The sequence below is a fragment of the Balaenoptera acutorostrata genome, chromosome 3 (genome assembly GCF_949987535.1).
Source record: "Balaenoptera acutorostrata chromosome 3, mBalAcu1.1, whole genome shotgun sequence".
Classification (NCBI taxonomy): Eukaryota; Metazoa; Chordata; class Mammalia; order Artiodactyla; family Balaenopteridae; genus Balaenoptera; species Balaenoptera acutorostrata.
In genome coordinates this window covers 81003907-81026726 of record NC_080066.1, presented here as the reverse complement: position 1 = coordinate 81026726, position 22820 = coordinate 81003907, and the positions used below count along the sequence as shown (strand labels likewise).

Below are 22820 nucleotides of genomic sequence, written 5' to 3'. Positions count from 1 at the left end.
TTTATCCTGTCTAGCCTTGCATTTAGGTCTTTAATCCATTTTGAGTTTACTTTTGTATACGCTGTTAGGGAGTGTTCTAATTTCATTCTTTTACACATAGCTGTCCAGTTTTCCCAGCACCACTTACTGAAGAGACTGTCTTTTCTCCACTGTATATTCTTGCTTCCTTTATCAAAGATAAGGTGACCATACGTCTGTGGGTTTATCTGTGGGCTTTCTGTCCTGTTCCACTGATCTATTTTTCTGTTTTTGTGCCAATACCATACTGTCTTGATTACTGTAGCTTTGTAGTATAGTATGAAGTCAGGGAGCTTGATTCCTCCAGCTCTGTTTTTCTTTCTCAAGACTGCTTTGGCTATTCGGGGTCTTTTGTGTTTCCATGCAGATTGCGAAATTTTTTGTTCTAGTTCTGTGAAAAATGCCATTGGTAGCTTGATAGGGATTGCACTGAATCCGTACATTGCTTTGGGTAGTAGAGCCATTTTCACAATGTTGATTCTTCCAATCCAAGAACATGGTATATCTCTCCATCTGTTTGTATCACCTTTAATTTCTTTCATCTGTGTCTTATAGTTTTCTGCATACAGGTCTTTTGTCTCCTTAGGTAGGTTTATTCCTAGATATTTTATTCTTCTTGTTGCAATGGTAAATGGGAGTGTTTCCTTAATTTCTCTTTCATATTTTTCATCATTAGTGTATAGGAATGCAAGAAATTTCTGTGCATTAATTTTGTATCCTGCTACTTTACCAAGTTCATTGATTAGCTCTAGTAGTTTTCTGGTGGCATCTTTAGGATTCTCTATGTATAGTATCATGCCATCTGCAAACAGTGACAGCTTTACTTCTTTTCCAATTTGGATTCCGTTTATTTTTTTTCTTCTCTGACTGCTGTGGCTAAAACTTCCAAAACTATGTTGAGTAATAGTGGTGAGAGTGGGCATCCTTGTCTTGTTCCTGATCTTAGTGGAAATGGATTCAGTTTTTCACCATTGAGAACGATGTTGGCTGTGGGTTTGTCAAATATGGCCTTTATTATGTTGAGGTAAGTTCCCTCTATGCCTACTTTCTACTGGGGTTTTTTAACCATAAATGGTGTTGAATTTTGTTGAAAGCTTTTTCTGCATCTATTGAGATGATCATATGGTTTTTATCCTTCAGTTTGTTAATATGGTGTATCACATTGATTGATTTGCATACATTGAAAAATCCTTGCATTCCTGGGATAAACCCCACTTGATCATGGTGCATGATCCTTTAATGTGCTGTTGAATTCTGTTTGCTAGTATTTTGTTGAGGATTTTTGCATCTATGTTCATCAGTGATATTGGCCTGTAGTTTTTTTGTGACATCTTTGTCTGGTTTTGGTATCAGGGTGATGGTGGTCTCATAGAATGAGTTTGGGAGTGTTCCTTCCCCTGCTATATTTTGGAAGAGTTTGAGAAGGATAGGTGTTAGCTCTTCTCTAAATGTTTGATAGAATTCGCCTGGGAAGCCATCTGGTCCTGGGCTTTTGTTTGTTGGAAGATTTTAAGTCACAGTTTCAATTTCAGTGCTTCTGATTGGTGTGTGTATATTTTCTATTTGTTCCTGGTTCAGTCTCAGAAGGTTGTGCTTTTCTAAGAATTTGTCCATTTCTTCCAGGTTGTTCATTTTATTGGCATACAGTTGCTCATAGTAATCTCTCACGATCCTTTGTATTTCTGCAGTGTCAGTTGTTACTTCTCCCTTTCATTTCTAATTCTATTGATTTGAGTCTTTTCCCTTTTTTTCTTGATGAGTCTGGCTAATGGTTTATCAATTTCATTTATCTTGTCTAAGAACCAACTTTTAGTTTTATAGATCTTTGCTATCATTTCCTTTGTTTCTTTTTCATTTATTTCTGATCTGATCTTTATGATTTCTTTCCTTCTGCTAACATTGGGGTTTTTTGGTCCTTCTTTCTCTAATTGCTTTAGGTGTAAGTTTAGGTTGTTTATGTGAGATTTTTCTTGTTTCTTGAGGTAGTATTGTATTGCTATAATCTTCCCTCTTAGAACTGCTTTTGCTGCATCCCAGAGGTTTTGGGTTGTCGCGTTTTCACTGTCATTTGTTTCTAGGTATTTTCTGATTTCCTCTGATTTCTTCAGTGATCTCTTGGTTATTTAGCAGTGTATTGTTTAGCCCCCATGTGTTTGTATTTTTTACAGTTTTTTTCCTGTAATTGATATCTCGTCTTATAGCGTTGTGGTTAGAAAAGAAACTTGATCCGATTTCAATTTTCTTAAATTTACCAAGGCTTGATTTGTGACCCAAGATATGATCTATCGTGGAGAATGTTCCATGAGCACTTGAGAAGAAAGTGTATTCTGTTGTTTTTGGATGGAATGTCCTACAAATATCAATTAAGTCCATCTTGTTTAATGTATCATTTAAAGCTTGTGTTCCCTTATTTATTTTCATTTTGGATCATCTGTCCATTGGTGAAAGTGGGGTGTTAAAGTCCCGTACTATGATTGTGTTACTGTCAATTTCCCCTTCTAGGGTTTTTAGCATTTGCCTTATGTATTGAGGTGCTCCTATGTTGGGTGCATAAATATTTACAATTGTTGTATCTTCTTCTTGGATTGAATCCTTGATCATTATGTAGTGTCCTTCTTTGTCTCTTGTAATAGTCTTTATTTTAAAGTCTATTTTGTCTGATATGAGAATTGCTACTCCAGCCTTCTTTTGATTTCCATTTCCATGGAATATCTTTTTCCATGCCCTCACTTTCAATCTCACTTTTCAGTCCCTAGGTCTGAAGTGAGTCTCCTGTAGACAGCATATATATGGGTCTTGTTTTTGTATCCATTCAGCCAGTCTATGTCTTTTGGTTGGAGCATTTAATCCATTTACATTTAAGGTAATTATTGATATGTATGTTCTTATTACTGTTTTCTTAATTGTTTTGGGTTTGTTTTTGGAGGTCTTTTCCTTCTCTTGTGTTTCTTGCCTAGAGAAGTTCCTTTAGCATTTGCTGTAAAGCTGATTTGGTGGTGCTGAATTCTCTTAGCTTTTGCTTGTCTCTAAAGGTTTTAATTTCTCCATCAAATCTAAATGAGACCCTTGTTGGGTAGAGTAATCTTGGTTGTAGGTTTTTCCCTTTCATCACTTTAAATATGTCCTGCCACTCCCTTCTGGCTTGCAGAATTTCTGCAGAAAGATCAGCTGTTAACCTTATGGGGAATTCCCTTGTATGTTATTTGTTGCTTTTCCCTTGCTGCTTTTAATAATTTTTCTTTGTATTTAATTTTTGATTGTTTGATTAATATGTGTCTTGGCATGTTTCTCCTTGGATTTATCCTGTATGGGACTCTCTGTGCTTCCTGTACTTGATTGACTAGTTCCTTTTCCATATTTGGGAAGTTTTCAACTATAATCTCTTCAAATATTTTCTCAGTCCCTTTCTTTTTCTCTTCTTCTTCTGGGATCCCATACTTCAAATGTTGGTGTGTTTAATGTTGTCCCAAAGGTCTCTGAGACTGTCTTCAATTCTTTTTATTCTTTTTTCTTTATTCTACCCTGCTGCAGTTATTTCCACTATTTTATCTTCCAGGTCACTTATCCGTTCTTCTGCCTCAGTTATTCTGCTATTGATTCCTTCTAGAGAATTTTAAATTTCATTTATTGTGTTGTTCATCATTGTTTATTTGCTCTTTAGTTCTTCTAGGTCCTTGTTAAACGTTTCTTGTATTTTCTCCATTCTATTTCCAAGATTTTGGATCATCTTTACTATCATTACTCTGAATTTTTTTTCAGGTAAACTGCCTACTTCCTCTTCATTTGTTTGGTCTGGTGGGTTTTTACCTTGCTCCTTCATCTGCTGTGTATTTCTCTGTCTTCTCATTTTGCTTAACTTACTGTGTTTGGGTTCTCCTTTTCACAGGATGCAGGTTTGTAGTTCCCATTGTTTTTCGTGCCTGCCCCCAGTGGGTAAGGTTGGTTCAGTGGGTTGTGTAGGCTTCCTGGTGGAGGGGAGTAGTGCCTGTGTTCTGGTGAATGAGGTTGGATCTTCTCTTTCTGGTGGGTAGGACCGCATCTGGTGGTGTGTTTTGGGGTGTCTGTGAATTTATTATGATTTTAGGCAGCTTCGCTGGTAATGGGTGGGGTTGTGTTCCTGTCTTGCTCGTTGTTTGGCATGGGGTGTCCAGCACTGGAGCTTGCTGGTCGTTGAGTGGAGCTGGGTCTTAGCGTTGAGATGGAGATCTCTGGGAGAGCTCTCGTTGATTGATATTATGTGGGGCCAGGAGGTCTCTGGTGGTCCAGTGTCCTGAAGTCGGCTCTCCCACCTCAGTGGCTCAGGCCTGACACCCGGCTGGAGCAACAAGACCCTGTCAGTCTCACAGCTCATCACAACTCCACAGCCGAGGGCAAGGGGTTTCTCTCAGCTCCAGGTTGCAGTGCTGCAGGGACGCGTTCAGATTGGCTTGCCTCCCACAGACGTCCAGAGCAGTCTGGACAAAGCCACAGAGCATCTCATGTCTCACTCTCTGATCCTCCTTGCTCTATCGATTTTGGAGCTGTTGCCCCCGTTTTAATCATGAGGCTTTAGAGCTCTGTAGCAGATGCTATTAGAGCTCAGCCTGTCATCCCATGGATCCCTACAGCATTTTTGTGCGCACCCGCTCCCCGAGCATGTGCTCTCTCAACAGCAGCACCTGCATCTCCTTCAACCATCAGTTTTAATATATAAAATATAAATAACTAAAAATGTAACATGTAATTGTTGAATGTTTAGGCTTTTCATATATAGAAGCAGTAGATGATTAGCAGAGATCACAGATGTATAAACAGAAAAACTGTCCCCAAAGAAAAGAGATACTTAAGAAACACCTTTAAAAACTGTAAGGTATATCCTTAGAAAAATTTGGGAAAGTCTTCCATCCATACAGCTAAAATAGGGCACTATAAAAAGAGGCGAGGAGTGGTGTTGCAACTAAAAATAACTGTTGAATTCAAATATAAGCAATTTTAGATAAATTTGCAGAAATCTCCCAAAATGTAGAGCAAAAAGCTAAGCTGAAGGAAAATATGAGAGAAAATAAAAAGAGGATTTTCTGAACAGATTCAGTGAAAGAATTAAGCCCTAATGCCCTAAAACAGAGGTTAAGTAAGTTACAGCTTATGGACCAAAGCCAGTCAGGCACTTGCTTGCTTTTTTTTTTTTTTTTAACAGCCCATAAGATAATAATTTTTTTTACATTTTAGAATGGTTACCTTTTAAATGGCTATATAAGTACCTACACAGTAGCCTCAATTTTTGTCTCCTGCCTATGTGACACCTAAAATATTTACTACCTGGCCCGTTATGAAAAAGTTTGCTGACTCCTGTCCTAAGACATTTACTGTATGTTATCTATTGATTTATCTCATATATCTAGGATGGTACTCAGTAAGACCATCCTCGGAATATGTGAGGAAACTATCACTCAAATCATTTTCTGTGTTCTGTGGTTCACATGAGGAATTCTGACTGAGAAAGATAAGAATCAGTCTAGGTAACCCTGCACCCAACTAGCTGGAATCCCCAAACGATAATACAAACAGAGGGAAGGAAATTATTAAAGAAATTATTCACACGAAAATTTTCAGAGCTGAAGGGAAACGGTACTCTTTAAATTGAAATGCTTATCAAAGGCCCAATACAATGACACTGTACACACAAGGTATAGTACTGTGAAATTTTAAAACACCAGGGTAAAGATAAATCATCACATTTTTCACAGCGAGAGAAGGATCACCCCCAAAGGAACAAGAAGCAGCCTTTTCAATAGTGATATCATGCTCAAAGTTGATAAAGCACTGTCTTCAAGTTTCTGAGGAAAAATGATTTTCAACCTAGACTCCTATGAGGGGCCAAACTACTGGCCAAATATAAGTTGGCGATCTACTCATCTATCATAGCTGGAAGTCAGTTTGGGACAGGGATGTGTGAGCTATTCAGTAGAATGGGAATAAGGACCAGCATGACAAAGAGAAACAGTTAAAGAGGGGTTCCTTCTGGGAAGCAGGAATAGGAGGGGAGAGGTTGGGGCACCAGAGTCTATTGCTTTTCATTATAAGCCCCTTTATACTATCTCATTTTAAATCTATGTGTGAATTCTTTGATGAGATGATTTTTTAAAAATTTATTAAAAATAGGAGTAAAGCTATGGTCATAAAAATAGAGTTTACAGGGTCATATTTATAGGAAAGGTGTAAGAAGAAGAAACAAAAATAAAAATATTGAGATAGGTTTTTTGAAAAATGTCTAAGTCTATAAATGCATAAAAGAGTAGAGGAAAAAAACACTTTCCAGAGGAGTAACCAAATTCTCAAAGAAGGACAAAGGTATTGACAAATGTCAATTTATTCTCTGGTATTCATAAAGAACCTGAAGTAATGCTTCTGGAAATTATGCTGGTGGTTGCAGGAAAAAAAAACAATGCAGTCATACTTTTTAAAAAGCTTTATAAAGATATAATATATATACCATGTAACTGACCCACTGAAAATGCACAATTCAATGGTTTTAGTATATTCACAGAGTATGCAACCACCCTCGCAATTCTGGAACATTTTCATCACCTCAAAAAGAAGCCCCATGCCCTTGAGCAGTCACTCCTGATTTCCCAACTTCCTCAGTCTCAGACAACCTCTAATATATTTCCTGTCTCTATAGATTTGCCTATTACAGACATTTAACATGAGGGTAATCTTACAATATGTGGTCTTTTGTAACTGGCTTCTTTTTCTTTGCATAATGTGTCCGAGGTTCACCCATGTTGTAGCATGTATCAGTACTTCATTCTTTCTATAACTGAATAATATCCCACTGTATGTATATACCCCATTTTGTTCATCCATTCATTTGTTGATGGACCTATGGGTTGTTTCTACTTTTTGACTATAATTAATAATGATGCTATGAGTATTCATGTACAAGTTTTTGTGCGGACATATGTGGTAAGTAGATTTTAAAATAAAAACTGTGTAAAAAGTAAAATGAACTAGATAACTATTTTTACAAGCTTTAAGCATTATATAAATAGAAACTATCTTTGCATTTTTATCTACATATTTTATGTCTTTCTAATTTGTTTCTCTATACAGTTATTGCTTATCAACAAATATAAAAATGAATTATAGATACACAGCCATGGGGGGGGAAACCCAAACAGTAAAAAAAAAAGATATTCAGTATAGTGAATTATAAATCTCTCACCCTTTCCCCACCCTCAGAGAAAATACTGTGAACAGTTTCTTGGTCCTTCTAGAAGTATTTTTTGCAAATACCAGCGTGTGAGAAAGCTGTTCTGTTTTTACACAAAAAGGTGCATCATATATACAATGTTTTACACCTTTGTTCCTTCACTTAATATATTTTGAAACTTAACATCCTATCAATACATATACCTCTGTCTCTTTTTAAACAGCTGATGAGGATTTCATTATATGGCTACACCATACCTTACTTAGTGCTTTATTTATGGGGCACCCCAGCCTTCTTCCTAGCTAACAGAATTCTGATTTTATTCAAATAATGGATGATAATGTGTGTCAGGGATACAGGCAGCTACTCCCTACCCCGACCCCACCCACCCAGGAGCTGACTTCTGATTCCTCTAAGCCTCCCGGTAATTCCACTCTCTTTACTAATGACTGGGTTAGAAATACACACACAACATAATTCCGGCCCAAGAGATATGAATCAAAGTCTCCTAGGGAAACTTTTGGAAAAGGGTTCTTCACTTTTTAAAAGAGACATGTGAGGAAACATTCTCCCTTTTCTACCTCTGGGCATCATCATGGGAGGCTATGTCATTAGGAACTGCTGCAAGCTTCTTGTGACCATGGACAGAAAGGCAAGAGAATCCCAGAGAGGCTAGGATTACTTGAAGCTGAAAGCATCCTAAATGATACACTTCAGAAGGGCCTTCCCTAAATACCCTACACTGAGAGAATCCCCTCAAGTCTCTAATATCCCCTGATACTCACTCCCTAGCACCCAGTGTTTTCCCTTGACAAGTCTCAGCACATTGGTAATTCTTTTGAGAAACTAGTTTATAGGGGTCCACAGCAGACAGTAAGCTTCGCTGAGGGTAGGAACTGTGGCCTCACATTAATAAGCATTAGCAAAGTGACTGGGAAAAAATATCACACAAATTCTTCTTGTGTGTGCGGAGGTGGAGGAGTATAAATACATGGATAAAAATACATAGGAAAAAATACCAGACTATCACACAATCAGTGGTGGCATTATGGAGGTTAAATTATGGCTGATTTTTATTTCTTTTTCTAAAAATATCTGTGGTGTACAAGTTATGTTGCTTCTGTAACATAATACTAATATATTCATGAACATATACACATTTTGTAAATATAATATGATGAGTATGAATACTAAAGATATAAACTGAGCACCATGGGTGCACAGGAAATGAAGTGGGGCTGTCTTTTTTCAGATGCTCATACACTATGCTGATGCACAGATTATATAATGTGTACATTGCTCCTAATGTGTCAAACTTTTTTCCCTCCTGATAACTTGCCTCCCTTGGTCTCATATGAGCAACTATAAGTGTAGATTTTACTATAATTTTCTATTGAGCATTAACTTCAATTTGGAGTCTCCCCTGTTTGTTGATCTACCAGTAACAGTTCTCCACAAAAGACTTTCTTCGAACTTCACGTTTTCTCAAAGATATAAAGGCTCCCTTCAACTTCTGGCCACAATTTCCATTTGGCTGAATGCCCAATAATCAACATTTTACTGTACTATGTTATCTCAATAGACATTTTTATGTGAATACATTCAATGGAAAACATTTTGTGCTATGTATAAATAATGATATAAATGACAAGAAGAAAAGAGAGGACCGCACATAATTATGTCCTTTGTACAGCAAGTATTAAATCGCCATGTGTTTTCTATATCTAGCTGTGATGAATTAGCATTGATCCACAAAAATTTATCTAGTTATCCTTGCAATAAATTTGCAAATTTCTGATTAAAATAAATGCACGGCCTATGATCCCAAAATAGAGGAATACTGGCTAAAACATTTGGCAACAGTGAAATTATAGTAAAAGAAACAATGAGTAAAAGGCTGTAAAGTACTGAGCCAGGTTTATCATCTACAAAGGGCCTTCTTATTTTTGTAGTAACATCTCTAACTCAAGAGTAGTACCGCGGGCTTCCCTGGTGGCGCAGTGGTTGAGAATCTGCCTGCTAATGCAGGGGACACGGGTTCGAGCCCTGGTCTGGGAAGATCCCACATGCCACGGAGCAGCTGGGCCCGTGAGCCACAATTGCTGAGCCTGCGCGTCTGGAGCCTGTGCCCCGCGACGGGAGGGGCCGCGATAGAGAAAGGCCCGCGCACCGCGATGAAGAGCGGTCCCCGCACCGCGATGAAGAGTGGCCCCCGCTTGCCGCAACTGGAGAAAGCCCTCGCACGAACCGAAGACCCAACACAGCCAAAAATAATAAATAAATAAATAAGTAAATAAATAAGAAAATCCTTTAAAAAAAAAAAAAAAAAAAAAGAGTAGTACCGGGCTTCCCTGGTGGCGCAGTGATTGGGAGTCCGCCTGCCAATGCAGGGGACACGGGTTCGAGCCCTGGTCTGGGAGGATCCCACGTGCCGCGGAGCAGCTGGGCCCGTGAGCCACAATTGCTGAGCCTGCGCGTCTGGAGCCTGTGCTCCGCAACAAGAGAGGCCGCGATAGTGAGAGGCCTGCGCACCGCGATGAAGAGTGGCCCCCGCTCTCCGCAACTGGAGAAAGCCCTCACACAGAAACGAAGACCCAACACAGCCATAAATAAATAAATAAATAAAATTAAAAAAAAAAAAAAAAAAAAGAGTAGTACCGACTTTCAAGTATCCTTTCTAATAAAAAATCAAGATAGTAAAAAATAATGGGAAGATTTTTAATTACAGTTTTAAATTAAAATTTTTTAAATTTTAATTACAATTTTAATTCCTCTAATGGATAACCATATAATCTACTTCTACCCACACTTTGATATTCCTTTTATCCCTGATATTGGTCATCTGAGTTTTCTTTCTCCATTTTTTTCCTCCTTTTTAAAATTAATTAATTACTTTATTTACTTTTGGGTGCGTCGGGTCTCCGCCGCTGCGCGCGGGCGCCCCCACCCCCCCCAGCTGCAGTGAGCAGGGGTCACTCCTTCGTTGCAGTGTGCAGGCTCCTCACTGTGGCGGCCTCTCCCACTGCGGAACACGGGCTCTAGGTGCGCAGGCTTCAGCAGTTGTGGCACGGGGGCTCAGTAGCTGTGGCTCATGGGCTCTAGAGCGCAGTCTCAGTAGTTGTGGCACACGGACTTAGTTGCTCCGCGGCATGTGGGATCTTCCCGGACCAGGGCTTGAACCCATGTCCCCTACATTGACTGGTGGATTCTTAACCACTGCACCACCAGGGAAGCCCTAAGTTTTCCTTCTCTCTTATTAGGGCTTGTTATGGTATAGCAATTTTATTAATTTTTTCAAAGAACCACCCTTAGTTTAATTTATTTTCTCTCCTTTTTATCCATTTTCTATTTTATTGACTTCCATTCTTATTTCCTTCCCTCTACTTTTTATTTTTTATTTTTTGGTTAAGGTAGAAACTTAGATCATCGATTTTAAATTCTTTTTCTTTTGTATATAAGCATATAAAGATGTACATTTCCAAGCACTGAATTAGCTCTTCCTATATTCTGATATGTTATGCTTTAATTATCAATCAGTTAAAATGATTTCTAAATTTCCTTATGATTTTCTTTTTGATCGTGGCTTATTTAAAATACGTTGTTTAATTTCCAAATATTTATGGATTTTTGAGATATATTGATATATCCATATATACATGTATAATATATATCCCACATATACATTCCAGAATTCTATTTAAAGATTGTTGTAATCAGAGAATATATTCTATAGAATCTCAAGCCTTTTAAACACATTCAGACTTGTTTTATGGCCCAATATATGGTCATCTTGGTGAATGTTCCATGGGCATATAAAAAGAACGTATATTCTTCAGGTACAGGCATACTTTGTTTTATTGTGTTTCACAGATATTGCGTTTTGTACAAATTGAAGGTTTGTGGAAAACCTGTGTCAAGTGAGTTTACTGGTGCCATTTTTCCAACAGCACTTGCTCACTTTGTGTCGCTATGTCACACTTTAACAATTCTCGCAATATTTCAAAATTTCTCATTATTATTATATTATGATACCATTGTCATGGTATCTGTGATCTCTGATGTTACTATTGCAAAAAGATTATGACTCCCTGAAGGCTCAGATGATGGTTAGCATTTTTTAGCAATAAAAAATTATTTTTAAATTAAGGTATGTATAGTTTTTTTAGACATAATGCTATTACACACTTAGCAGACTACAGTATAGTGTAGACATAACTTTTATATGCACTGGGAAACCAAAAAAATTGTGTGACTCACTTTATTGTGGTGGTCTGGAACTGAATCCACAATATCTGAGGTATGCTGTATCAGATGTAGTGTTTTATACATGCCAAACAGGTTAAGTTGATTGATAGTATTTTTCAAATCTTTTATGTACTTACTGGATTTTTGTTTTTTGGTCTAGTTGTTTTATCAATTATTGAGAGAGGAGTGACAAGATCTTTATTCTGGATTTATTTCTCTAGTTAGTTCTGTCAATTTTTCCTTCAAAATTTTGTTCTTCTATCAGGTGTATTCATAGGATTGTATGTCTTCTTGATGAATAAATGCTTTTATGATCATGAAATCTCTCTGGTAATACTCTTCATCCTGAAGTCTACTTCATTTAATAATAATACAGCCATATCAGGGTATTGTTTTGTTGGCTTAGTGCTGGTATACCTTTTCCTGTACTTTTACTTTTAACCTGTCTGTGTCTCTATACTCAAAATGTGTCTCCTGTAAACAGCATATAGTTGAATCTTGCTTTTTTGTAATTATTGAGATGGTTTGCTTTATGGTTTGTTATCATCTATTTCTTTTCTATTTTTTTATTCCTCTTTTCTTCCCTTTCACCTTTTTAAAAAAATTATTAATCAAGTATTTCTTGGTACACCATTTTATTTCCTTTAATGGACTTTCACCTATAATATTTCATTTTAATTTCTTAGTGACAGCTCTAAGGATTACAATATGCATCCTTAAATGTCACAATTATAAGAGAGTTGAGCCACTTTAATCACTTTCAGATCTCTTTCAAGAGAACCTGCATAGCTGATTGGCAGCCACAGCTAACCATGTACCTTTGAATCTACCCATTGGGTTCTCTTTGCTTTCTCTCAAAGACTGGGCACTCTTGCCCAACACAGGACTTCTCTAACAGACAACCTTTGCTGGGAAACTCTCCATCAGCCTGGGTAAGACTTTCTCAGAACTGTGCTGCAGTGTGAGGCTCTTCCTACCCAATCCTTTCGCCCCTCTCCTTGAGCAGGTGTTAAGCCTGCATCATGAGGAGAAGGCTCTTCCCATCTGTGTGTCTTCCTTGTCTGACCTTCACAGGTGCTTCCCCAATAAACCTCCTGCATATCTAATTCCATCTTGATGTCTGTTTCTTAGAGGGCCCAAACCAACACAGATGGTACAAGTAGTGGGGTTTTAGGATGAGCCCACACTCACTTGGCTGGCAAGGATCCCCCTATCCTTAGCAGAACGTGGGACATATATAGTCACTGGCAGAAGACGGCGGTCCAATTCCTAAAGACTTCTCCAGGGGTGTCCTAGGGAAATGTCCTGGTAGAGGGAGACACCCTTGCCAGTTTGATGTATAACGTACTTGAAAGGTAAGGGAAGAACAATACCTACAAGGACAATGAAGTTGTCTAGTTATTACTATTGATGACTTACAGAGAGACAATGAGAAAACAAGGGCAGTTAACAAAAGCAAAAGGTTAAATCTGAGAGACAGAGGGTCTCTTTGGTAGTGTATAAAGAGGCCTGCACCTCCTGAAGTGGAAAAGAGGACAAAACTGAGGAGCAGTGTCAGAGTTGACAGGGGTGCAGAGCTCAGAGACATTTAAATGCTCAGTCACTGTGGGTCTATTATGTTAACGTCAGGGCCCTGGCTGGGAAAACCTGGGACCCTGACGTGCAGGACAGGAGGATCTGGGTGGACGCTCCTGAGGATTTTGGTTCCGCAGGTCCCTGAACCCTCAGAGCTTGCAGAGTAGAGTATCTCATCCCTCTGTAATAAGATCTGGCACTTCCCACATGCAGGATGACATTGCAGAAGCTGCTCCCCACACTCTCTCCTCAGGAGTTGCCCCCACTTCTCCCCTGGTTATCAAGATAATAATCAGTGTTAAATCCCAGCTGGGTCTGATACAGGATGAAAGCGATTACATTTGGAAGAAGCTTCAAGAATTAAACAGCATGTCCTGGCAGGAGCCAGAGGAATATCTCTGGGACTACGATTGATCAAAGGGGCAGAAACATAAGACTACATAAGCAAGAATTCATTGGCATGGAGGCACTTTCTCAGGACAAGGGATTGAACATCCTGTCAAGGACCCCATGGGATGAGGCAAAGTTGCTGCTAGAGTGGCTCCTAGAAGCCTGAAAAAATAATGAGCCAAGTGGAAATGCCTGAGTTGCCCTGGCATATGGTAGGGGAAGGGATAAAAAGGCCAAGGGAAGTTGGCATGCTAGAATTAAAAGAAAAAAAAAATATATATATATATATAAAATATGAAGCCAAAATACCTACCAGATGCTTATGTTCCATGCGAGGGCCCAGAGGGCACCATGAACCACAGTCATCAGGTGCGTGCTGGTAAGAGGGGCAGCGGCATCACCCAGAAGTGCAGTGGTGGCTCTCGTCTGCATGCCAGGACTGATGGTGGGAGAGGTGGTCAGAGAGCTGGGCTCCTTAATAGCCATGCATGGGGATGAGCCTCCCCTTCTCCAGTAAGAGGCTGGCCAGTGACATTTCACTGCTAGAATCAAGGGGGCTACAATTATTGTAATGACCAGCCACGTAATAGGGGCACTGAAGCTGACTTGACCTGTAGGGTATAGAGCATGGCAAAATAGGCAGGTGATCAACAAAAGTGCTGCTTAACATCTACAATTATAAGAAGGAAGAATGGAGAAGCAGTGGCTAAGGACAATTGTCCCAATTAAAAAAGAAAAGTCACAATCCCTCATCCAGTTCCCCAACCTGAGCCAATTTTCAGATCCACAGTCCATTGACTGAAGAAGTAACCTAGTCCATAGGAGGAAGGACTCTGCATCACTGTAGGAAATGTATATCGTAATGATTCCTCTCTTCCTCCTCCAAAAGGACTATGGCCACTTATTTGGGTGAGTGTATACTGGGGAGAAAGAATAATCAGACATACTGAGGACTGCTGAAAACAGAAACCCAAAGCGTCATTATGTCTTCCATATTAAAGCAAGGACTTACAGAGACCAGAAAACAAATGGAGTCCTGTCTAACGTTCAGCTTATACTGAGTTCACTAGTTCTGTGGATCCACCCAGTAGTCACTTCCCTAGTTTTCAAGTGTACAGTAGGGATTGATATACTGGAAGTTGGATCTCCTCACTACCACCACCACATTGAATCCGTGGCTTGTGGGATAGGAGCTATCATAGTGAGAAGGCCAAGTGGAAGCCTTTGAAACTGTCCTCCCTCTGGTGAAGATAGTAAATCTAAAACAATACTGACTAGATATGACAACAAAAGCACAAGGAACAAAAGAAAAGAGAAACTGAACATCATCAAAACTTAAAACTTCTGTGCTTCCAAGGATACCATCAATAAATTCAAAAGACAACCCACAGAGTGAGAGAATATTTTTGCAAATCATGTATCTGACAAGGGACTTGTATCTAGAAATGTAAAGAACTATGACAACTCAGTAACAAAAAGACAAATAACCCAATTATAAAATGGGCAAAGGATCTGACTAGACATTTCTCTAAAGAAAATATACAACTGGAAAATAAGCTCATGAAAAGATGCACAACATCATTAGCCATCAGGGAAATGCAGATCAAAACCACAATAAGATACCATTTCACACCCACTAGGAGGGCTGTGATAAAAAGTCAGATAATAACAAGTGTTGTCAAGGATGTGGAGAAGTGAGAACTCTCATACTCTGTTGGTGGGAATGTCAAACGGTAAAGCCACTTTGGAAAACATTTTGGCAGTTTCTCATTCGATGCAGCAATCCCACTCCTAGTTATATATACTCCCCAAATGAAAATATATGTCCACACAAAAACTTGCATACAAATGTTCATAGCACCATTATTCATAATAGTTAAAGAGTGGAAACAACTCAGATGTCCAACTGATGCATGAATATAGTGTGGTTAACCATATAATGGAATATTATTTGGCAATAAAAAGAAATTAAGTACTGATACATGCTATAACATGGTTGAACCTTGAAAACATTACACTTAGTGAAAGAAGCCAGATACAAAGGACCACATATTATATGATATCATTTATATGAAATGTCCAAAATAGGCAAATCTCTTTAAGAGGCTGAAAGTAGATTGGAGGTTGCCTGGGAAGAGGGGCAGATCCTGGGGGAAAATGAGGAGTGACAGATGGTGGGTATGGGGTTTATTTTTGGGGTGATGAAAATGTTCTAAAATTGAGTTTGGTGATGGTTGAACAACTCTGTGAATATACTAAAAACCACTGAATTGTACACTTTGAGTGGGTGAATTGTATGTTATGTTAATTATATCTTAAAAAAGCTGTTTAAAAAACAAAAATACTGCAACCTAGTAGGAATGTCATAGATTTGTATCACCATTAAAGACCTAAAGGATATACAAGTGGTTCCTATAATATGCTCATTTAATTCTCCAGTCTGGTCCCTACAGAAACCAGATAATAGCCTCAGTCACCTGCTGGTTCCTGGATACAAGGAGTCCAAGTGCCCTGGCAGCAGGTATAGACTGTAGTTCAATGGAACCCTTGATATGTCCCCTAGAAAGAGTGTGCTCCCTCTGGGGACTTGGACCTCTAACTCAGCAGAGCCCACAGTTCTAGAGACAGGAAGCACACAGTCCTCCAGTGGGTCTTTGGAAATGACGGTAAGTGGGGCCCCTCCTACTTCTATTCCTTTGTTCCTGGACCGTGTATTCTTTCCGTGTGAACACAGTCTCATATTAGGTCTTTGGTTTCAATGATTAAACTGGCACCCCATATTTACAGAGTATTGCCTCCATATTGGTGCTTCAGTTGTGCCTTCAGTAGGCCATTCCAGTGCTCTATAAGGCTGCCTGCTTCTGGATGGTGTGGTAAATGCTGTGATCAATGGATCCCATGGTCATGGGCCCATTCCTGCACCTCCTTCTCTGTGAACTGGGTCCCCTGGAAGGATGAAATGTTGCATGGATTCCATCCCTATGAACACAAATTCTGTAAGCCCCCAGATAATTGTGCTGGCTGAGGTTCTGCAGACAGGAAAGGCAAACCCACATCCACAGGTAATTTGAGGAAAAATTACTGGCCCTTTCGGAATGGAAGGCACCCAATTTAATAAACTTACCACAGAATGGCTATGATCATGAGGGTTAATGGTCTGCAGTTTTAATTTTCTTATAAAGTCTTTGGTCTGGTTTTGGTATCAGAGTAATGCTGGCCTCATGAATAAATTGGGAAATGTTCCTTCCTCTTCTAGTTTCAGTAAGACATTGCATAGAATTGGAATTATTTATTCCTTAAATGCGTGGTAGAATTCAACCAGTGGAACTACCTGGGCTCAAAGTCTTCTTTGTTGGATGTTTTTTAACTTCAAATGCAATCTCTTTAAGAGATATAGAACTTTTCAGGTAATTTATTTCTCACTAAAGTTTTGATGGGATATGTCTTTAAAGGAATTGGTCCATTTCATCTAAGTTATTGAATTTATGGGTACAGAATTGTTCATAATATCTCTTATTTTCCATTTAATGTCTGTTGGTTCTGTAATGATGCTACTTTCTAGTTTCTTCAGGTGGAACCTTAGATTAATGGTTCAAGACCTTTCTTCTTTTCTAATATAATTTACTGCTATATATTTTTCTCTAAGCATTGCTTTAGCTGCATCCTACAAATTTTGATTTTTTTTTTTTTTTACTGAAGTACAGTTGATTTACAATGTTGTGTTAGTTTCTGGTGTACAGCAAAGTGATTCATATATATATATTTTTTTTTCTTTTTCATATTCTTTTACATTATGGTTTATTACAGGATACTGAATATAGTTCCCTGTGCTATGTAGTAGGACCTTATTTTTTATCTGTTTTATATATAGTAGTTTGTATCTGCTAATCCCAAACTCCTAATTTATCCCTCCTCCACCCTCTTTCCCCTTTGGTAACCATAAGTTTGTTTTCTATGTTTCTGTTTTGTAAATAAGTTTGTTTGTGTCATATTTTAGATTCCACACATAAATGATACCATATGGTATTTGTCTCTCTCTTTCTGACTTACTTCACTTAGTATGATAATCCCTAGGTCCATCTATGTTGCTGCAAATGGCATTATTTCATTCTTTTTTATGGCTGAGTAGTATTCCATTGTGTATATATATAACATCTTCTTTATCCATTTGATGCTGTATTTTTATTTCATTCTGTTAAAATATCTTCTAATTCCCCTTGACAATTCTTATTTGACTCATGGATTACTTAGAAGTGTGTTGTTTAACTTCCAAATATTTGGGGATTTTTCAGATATTTTTGTGTTACTAATTTGTACTTTAATTCCATTATAATCAGAGACCATACTTTGCATGATTTAAATTCTTTTAATATTGTTGAGGTTTGGGTTTTGGCCCAGCGTACTCAGTAAATATTCCATGTGCAATTTTAAAGACCGTGTGTTCTGCTGCTGTTGGGTGGAAAGTCTATAGATGTCAATTAAATAAAACTGATTTGATCGTGTTGTTCAGGACTTCTGTATCTTTACTGAATTTTTTGTCTACTTATCGTACCAATTACTGAGAGAAGAGTATTTAGTTTTCCAAGTATAATTCTCTATTTTTCCTCAGCTTGGAATACCTTTATCACACTGTCATTCCTGAAGGATATTTTTGTTAGATATAGAATTTGGAGTTGACTATTCTTTTTTCTTTGCTACCTTAATTACACTGTTTCTTCACAGTTTCTGATGAGAAATCCATAGTTATATGAATCATTGTTCCCATATACATAATATGTCATTGTCAGTTTGAGGGCCCTCCTGGGAACCTGAAGTAAGTGCTGACTGGAGTTTGCTCTTATGGGATAGTGAGGCGGGGTGAGGAGGAAGGCAGGAATGTGAATGGAGGGTGTATAAGAAGAAATGTATCCACTTGTTGGTAGGCCTTCATCATCTCTTGCCTGGATCAGTGTATTTAACAAATGACTGGGGACCTCCCTGGTGGCGCAGTGGTTAAGAATCCGCCTGCCAATGCAGGGGACATGGGTTCGATCCCTGGTCCGGGAAGATCCTACATGCTGTGGAGCAATTAAGCCCATGCACCACAACTACTGAGCCTGCATGCCATAACTACTGAAGCCCATGTGCCTAGAGCCCATGCTTCACAACAAGAGAAGCAACCACAATGAGAAGCCTGTGCACTGCAACAAAGAGTGGCCCCCGCTCACCGCAACTAGAGAAAGCCTGTGTGCAGCAACAAACACCCAACATAGCCAAAAATAAATAAATAAATAAACAAATGACTGGAGAGACACAAATATTGCATCTTTAAAATCAAAATCTGCAAAATTTGAATAAGACTGTTCTCTAAATCAGAATTAAATTAGAATAAGATAATTCCAGGTTTACAATTATCCTTTACCTCTTCATTACCTTACATATGTTTTTCATAATAAGATAAATGGTTCCAGGGCCATGTCAAAATGGGGATACCTAGATTTAAGTCTTTTAAATTTTTACGAATTCTTATAAGATACATTTAAGAATACTGTAAGTGAGAACTTATCATTCTAACCTACTGAGAAAAATCTTTGTTGTTATAATGAAATAAAATGCATACTTACTCTGAATAATATTTCTTCATTCCATTTTGGATTCAAAGTCTAAAAGACAATAAACATATTATAACTAACTTTTTAATATTTTGTCATATAAAAATAAAACAAAGTATATTTTTGAAAATTTTGAATACTGCTAAGTCTAACCTTTTTAATGGTTTTCGTTTGCACACTTGTAAAAACTCCATTCACTGGGTCATATAACGTCACTCTCACATAAGGATCACTGTTAAAATTAAAAAAAAAAAAAGTTAATTGTTGCTTATTCCCAAACACAGGTTACTCGAACTATAAAAATCACAGAATTTTCCTTGTTAACAATTTCTACAATTACTTCCTACACTTAAAAGTAAGGGTTCCTTAGGCAGGGGTAAATCTTTGCATTTTGTTAAAAAGCTGAAATACCATGTTAGTGAAATAGACAAAGAATTAGAAAGAAAACCTTTTAATCACAATTTAATGATTTCCAACCTCTTAAGATTTTTGAAATTTTGTTTTATCTTTATTACATGTCTTCCTCTTTTGGGTTAAGAAGGTTGATTCAATGATTCTCAAGAATAGCTTTGCAAGACCTCAGGTTGTTCCAAGTTATCTCATGGGTATAAACTCTTTTTACAAAATAAAGGCAAAGTGCTTCAGTTCAAAATAATTATATGACATGTAACCCCTTGTACAAAGAGACATGGAGAAGGAAAACCTTGTGATATTTAGGTTTGCAAAGCAAAAGACTTTAGACATTTTACTTGTCCATGGTCAAATTTCTCCCATTTCTCTTGGGGATCCCAAGTACCTACCATTCTCCACCACAAACTCCCTCCTCCCATTTCCTTATACAACCTTACCTTTTACTTTAATTGACAAAAATCAAAGTCATTGTAATACTCCCAACATCCTGGTATTTATCAGAGCCCATCTTACCCCTAACCTCAGTGATGCAGGTATTTCACCCAATCGCCCTTGTCCAGTTTCCTCCCACTTCCTCTGGAACCTTACGTCATCTATTTTGACTTCTCCTTTTTATATCTCCAGCTTTTCTTTGACCTAGGTTTTTCCAGTCATAGAAATGTTATTAAACCCCCCCACTCCTTGACTCTCCTTCCTGCCTCCAGCAAAGCAAACTAGATTTCTTTTCTTTCTGTCTCAAACTTTCCAAGAGAATAATCTGTAATAATAATAACAATAACAACTAACACTTATATAGCAATTACTCTGTGCCAGGCACTGTTCTAAACAGTTTATATATATTAAATTTTGGAATCCTTATAACGACCTATGAGGTAGGTATGATTATTATCTCTATTTTACACAGAGAGGTAAGTCAACTCATCCCAGATCACACAGCTAGGAAGCGGAAAAGCAAGAAGTGAAACTCAAGCACCTGGCTCCAGAGGCCCTGCGCTTAACCAAGATGGCATACGACCTCCCTTTCTTCATTTCCTCAACTCCCAGTGCTCTTCACAGCCCTATAATCTGGTTTCCACCTCTTTCCTTCAGACCCATTCCTTGAAAAGTCACCAATCTTGCTAAAACAATAGACACTTTCTAGGCACTTATTTTACTGGTCCTCTGTAGGTTTGATAATACTGACCATTTCCTCTTTGAAACTCATCTCGTTTAGCTTTCATGACACAAGTCCCTTCTGGTTCTCCCTTTTGTTCTCTCTACATATTTCCTTCACAATCTCATCCATGGTTTTAACAACTAACTATATCCTCTCAAATATAAATATAAAACATAAATATAAATATAAATATATATTCTTGATCTCACCACCCAGCTAGACACTTCCACCTGGATAGTCCACAATGTCTGTTCAAGAGTTTTGCCTATTTTTAATTGGCCATTTTATCATATTATTATTGAGTTGTAAGAGGTCTTTATATACTGTGAATTAAAGGTCTTTGTCAGATATATGTTTTGAAAACATTTTCTCCCAATCTGTGGCTTGCCTCTTCCCTTCCTTAACTGTGTCTTTCAAACAACAAAAGTTTTTAATTCTGATGAAGTCTGTTTCAACATTTTTCTTTCTGAATTTTAGGTTCATATTTTTTGAGTCCCATTCAAGAAATCTTTGTGTAACTCAGTAGAGCAAATATTTTCTCCTATGTCTTCTTCTAGAATTTATTAATTTTAGCTCTTATTAATTTTCTATATTATGTGTGATAAGGAAAGAGCTTCATTTTGTTCCATATAGATAACCAGTTGTTCTAGTATCATGTACTTAAAAGACTATCCTTTCTGTTGAATTACCTTAATGCTTAAAGCAACTGACCAAATACATGTATATGTGTATGTGTGTGGGGGGGTGTGTGTACTTCTGCACTCTTTATTCTAGTCCACTGAACAATATATCTGTTCTCATGCCAATGCTACTTTGTCTTGATTACCTATAGCTGTATAGAAAGTCTTGAAATTATGTAGCATAAGTTATCCACCTATGTTCTTCTTTTTCAAAATTGTTTTGGCTATTCTATGTCCTTTGACTTTCCATAACAATACTGGAATCAGCTTATCCATTTCTCAAAAAAAAAAACACGGCTGGGATTTTGATTGGGATTGAGCCAAATCTATTCAATTTGGAGAGAAATACAACTCTAACAATAATGAATCTTCCAATCCATGAATATGAAAATATTTATCCATCAATTTAGATCTTCAATTTCGCTCAGCAATGTTTTATAGTTTTCAGTGTACAGTGCTTACAAATCTTTTGTTAAATTTATTTCTAAGTTTTAAATTTTTATATTATTGTAAACAGAGATTTTAAAAATTCATTTTCCAATTGTTAATTGATTGATAGGATATAACAATATGACTAATTTTCGTACACTGGCTTTGTATCTTGTGGCCTTATATTTTAGTTCTAGCAGCTTCTTTGAGATTCCTTAGGGTTTTCTAAGTACATGATCAGACAGTCTACAAATAAAAAGTTTCTTCCTTTTCAGTCTGCATTATTTTTATTTCTTTTCCTAGTCATATTACTTGGCTAGGACATCCAGTACAGTGTTGAACTGAATGTGAGAGCAGACAACGCTTCTTATTCCTGAGTTTAAGTGTAAGCATTCAGACTGTCATCACTGGGCATGATGTTAGCTATTGTCTTTCTCACAGAAAACCTTAATCATGTCTAGAACTCCCATCTATCCCTAGTTTGCTAAGACTTTGTATCATGATTGGGTACTGAATTTTGTCAGATGCTTTTTTTGTTTTTATTGAAATGATCATGTTTTTCTTTTATTCTATTAATATGGTATATTACATTGATTAATTTTCATATGTTAAACTAATTCTGCATTTTATTATTAGTTTGTTGAGAGTTTTTATCATAAAAGGGTGTTGAATGTTGACAAATGTACTTTCTACACCTATTGAAATGATCATGCATGTTTTTCCTTCTGTGCTATATTAATGTGATGATTTACAGTGGCTGACTTTTTTCAAATGTTGAACAAACCTTATATTCAAAGGAAAAATCCCCTGATCATATAATGCTATATACGGTTCAATATAGGGCTACTGAAGTTTTCTATTTCTTCTGTGATCAATTTTGGTAATTTCTATCTTTCAAAGATTTTGTCTACTTCATTTAAGTTGTGCATGATTCTTTATTGGCATGAAGTTGCGCACAGTGTTCCCTTTCTGTCTTTTTCATTTCCATAGGGTCTATAGCAATGCCTCTGCTTTTGTTCCCATTATGGTAATTCATGCCTTCTCTCTTTTTTGCTCTTGATCGGTCTAGCTTGAAGTTTAAATTTTTTATTGATCCCTTCAAGGAATGAGCTTTTCATTTCAATGATTTTTTC

At 37.5% G+C, this 22820-nt stretch overlaps 1 protein-coding gene across 1 annotated transcript in view; it reads right to left on the bottom strand.

Annotated features, from left to right (window-relative positions):
* Positions 1 to 22820, bottom strand: part of NEDD4 (NEDD4 E3 ubiquitin protein ligase) — a 153311-nt gene that overhangs the window by 112771 nt on the left and 17720 nt on the right. The window contains exons 3-4 of the mRNA XM_057542378.1: positions 19165 to 19243; positions 19024 to 19062 (exon numbers count right to left, since the gene is read on the bottom strand). Of these exons, the coding sequence (XP_057398361.1) occupies positions 19024 to 19062; positions 19165 to 19243 (118 nt within the window). The remainder of the gene's footprint in view (positions 1 to 19023; positions 19063 to 19164; positions 19244 to 22820) is intronic.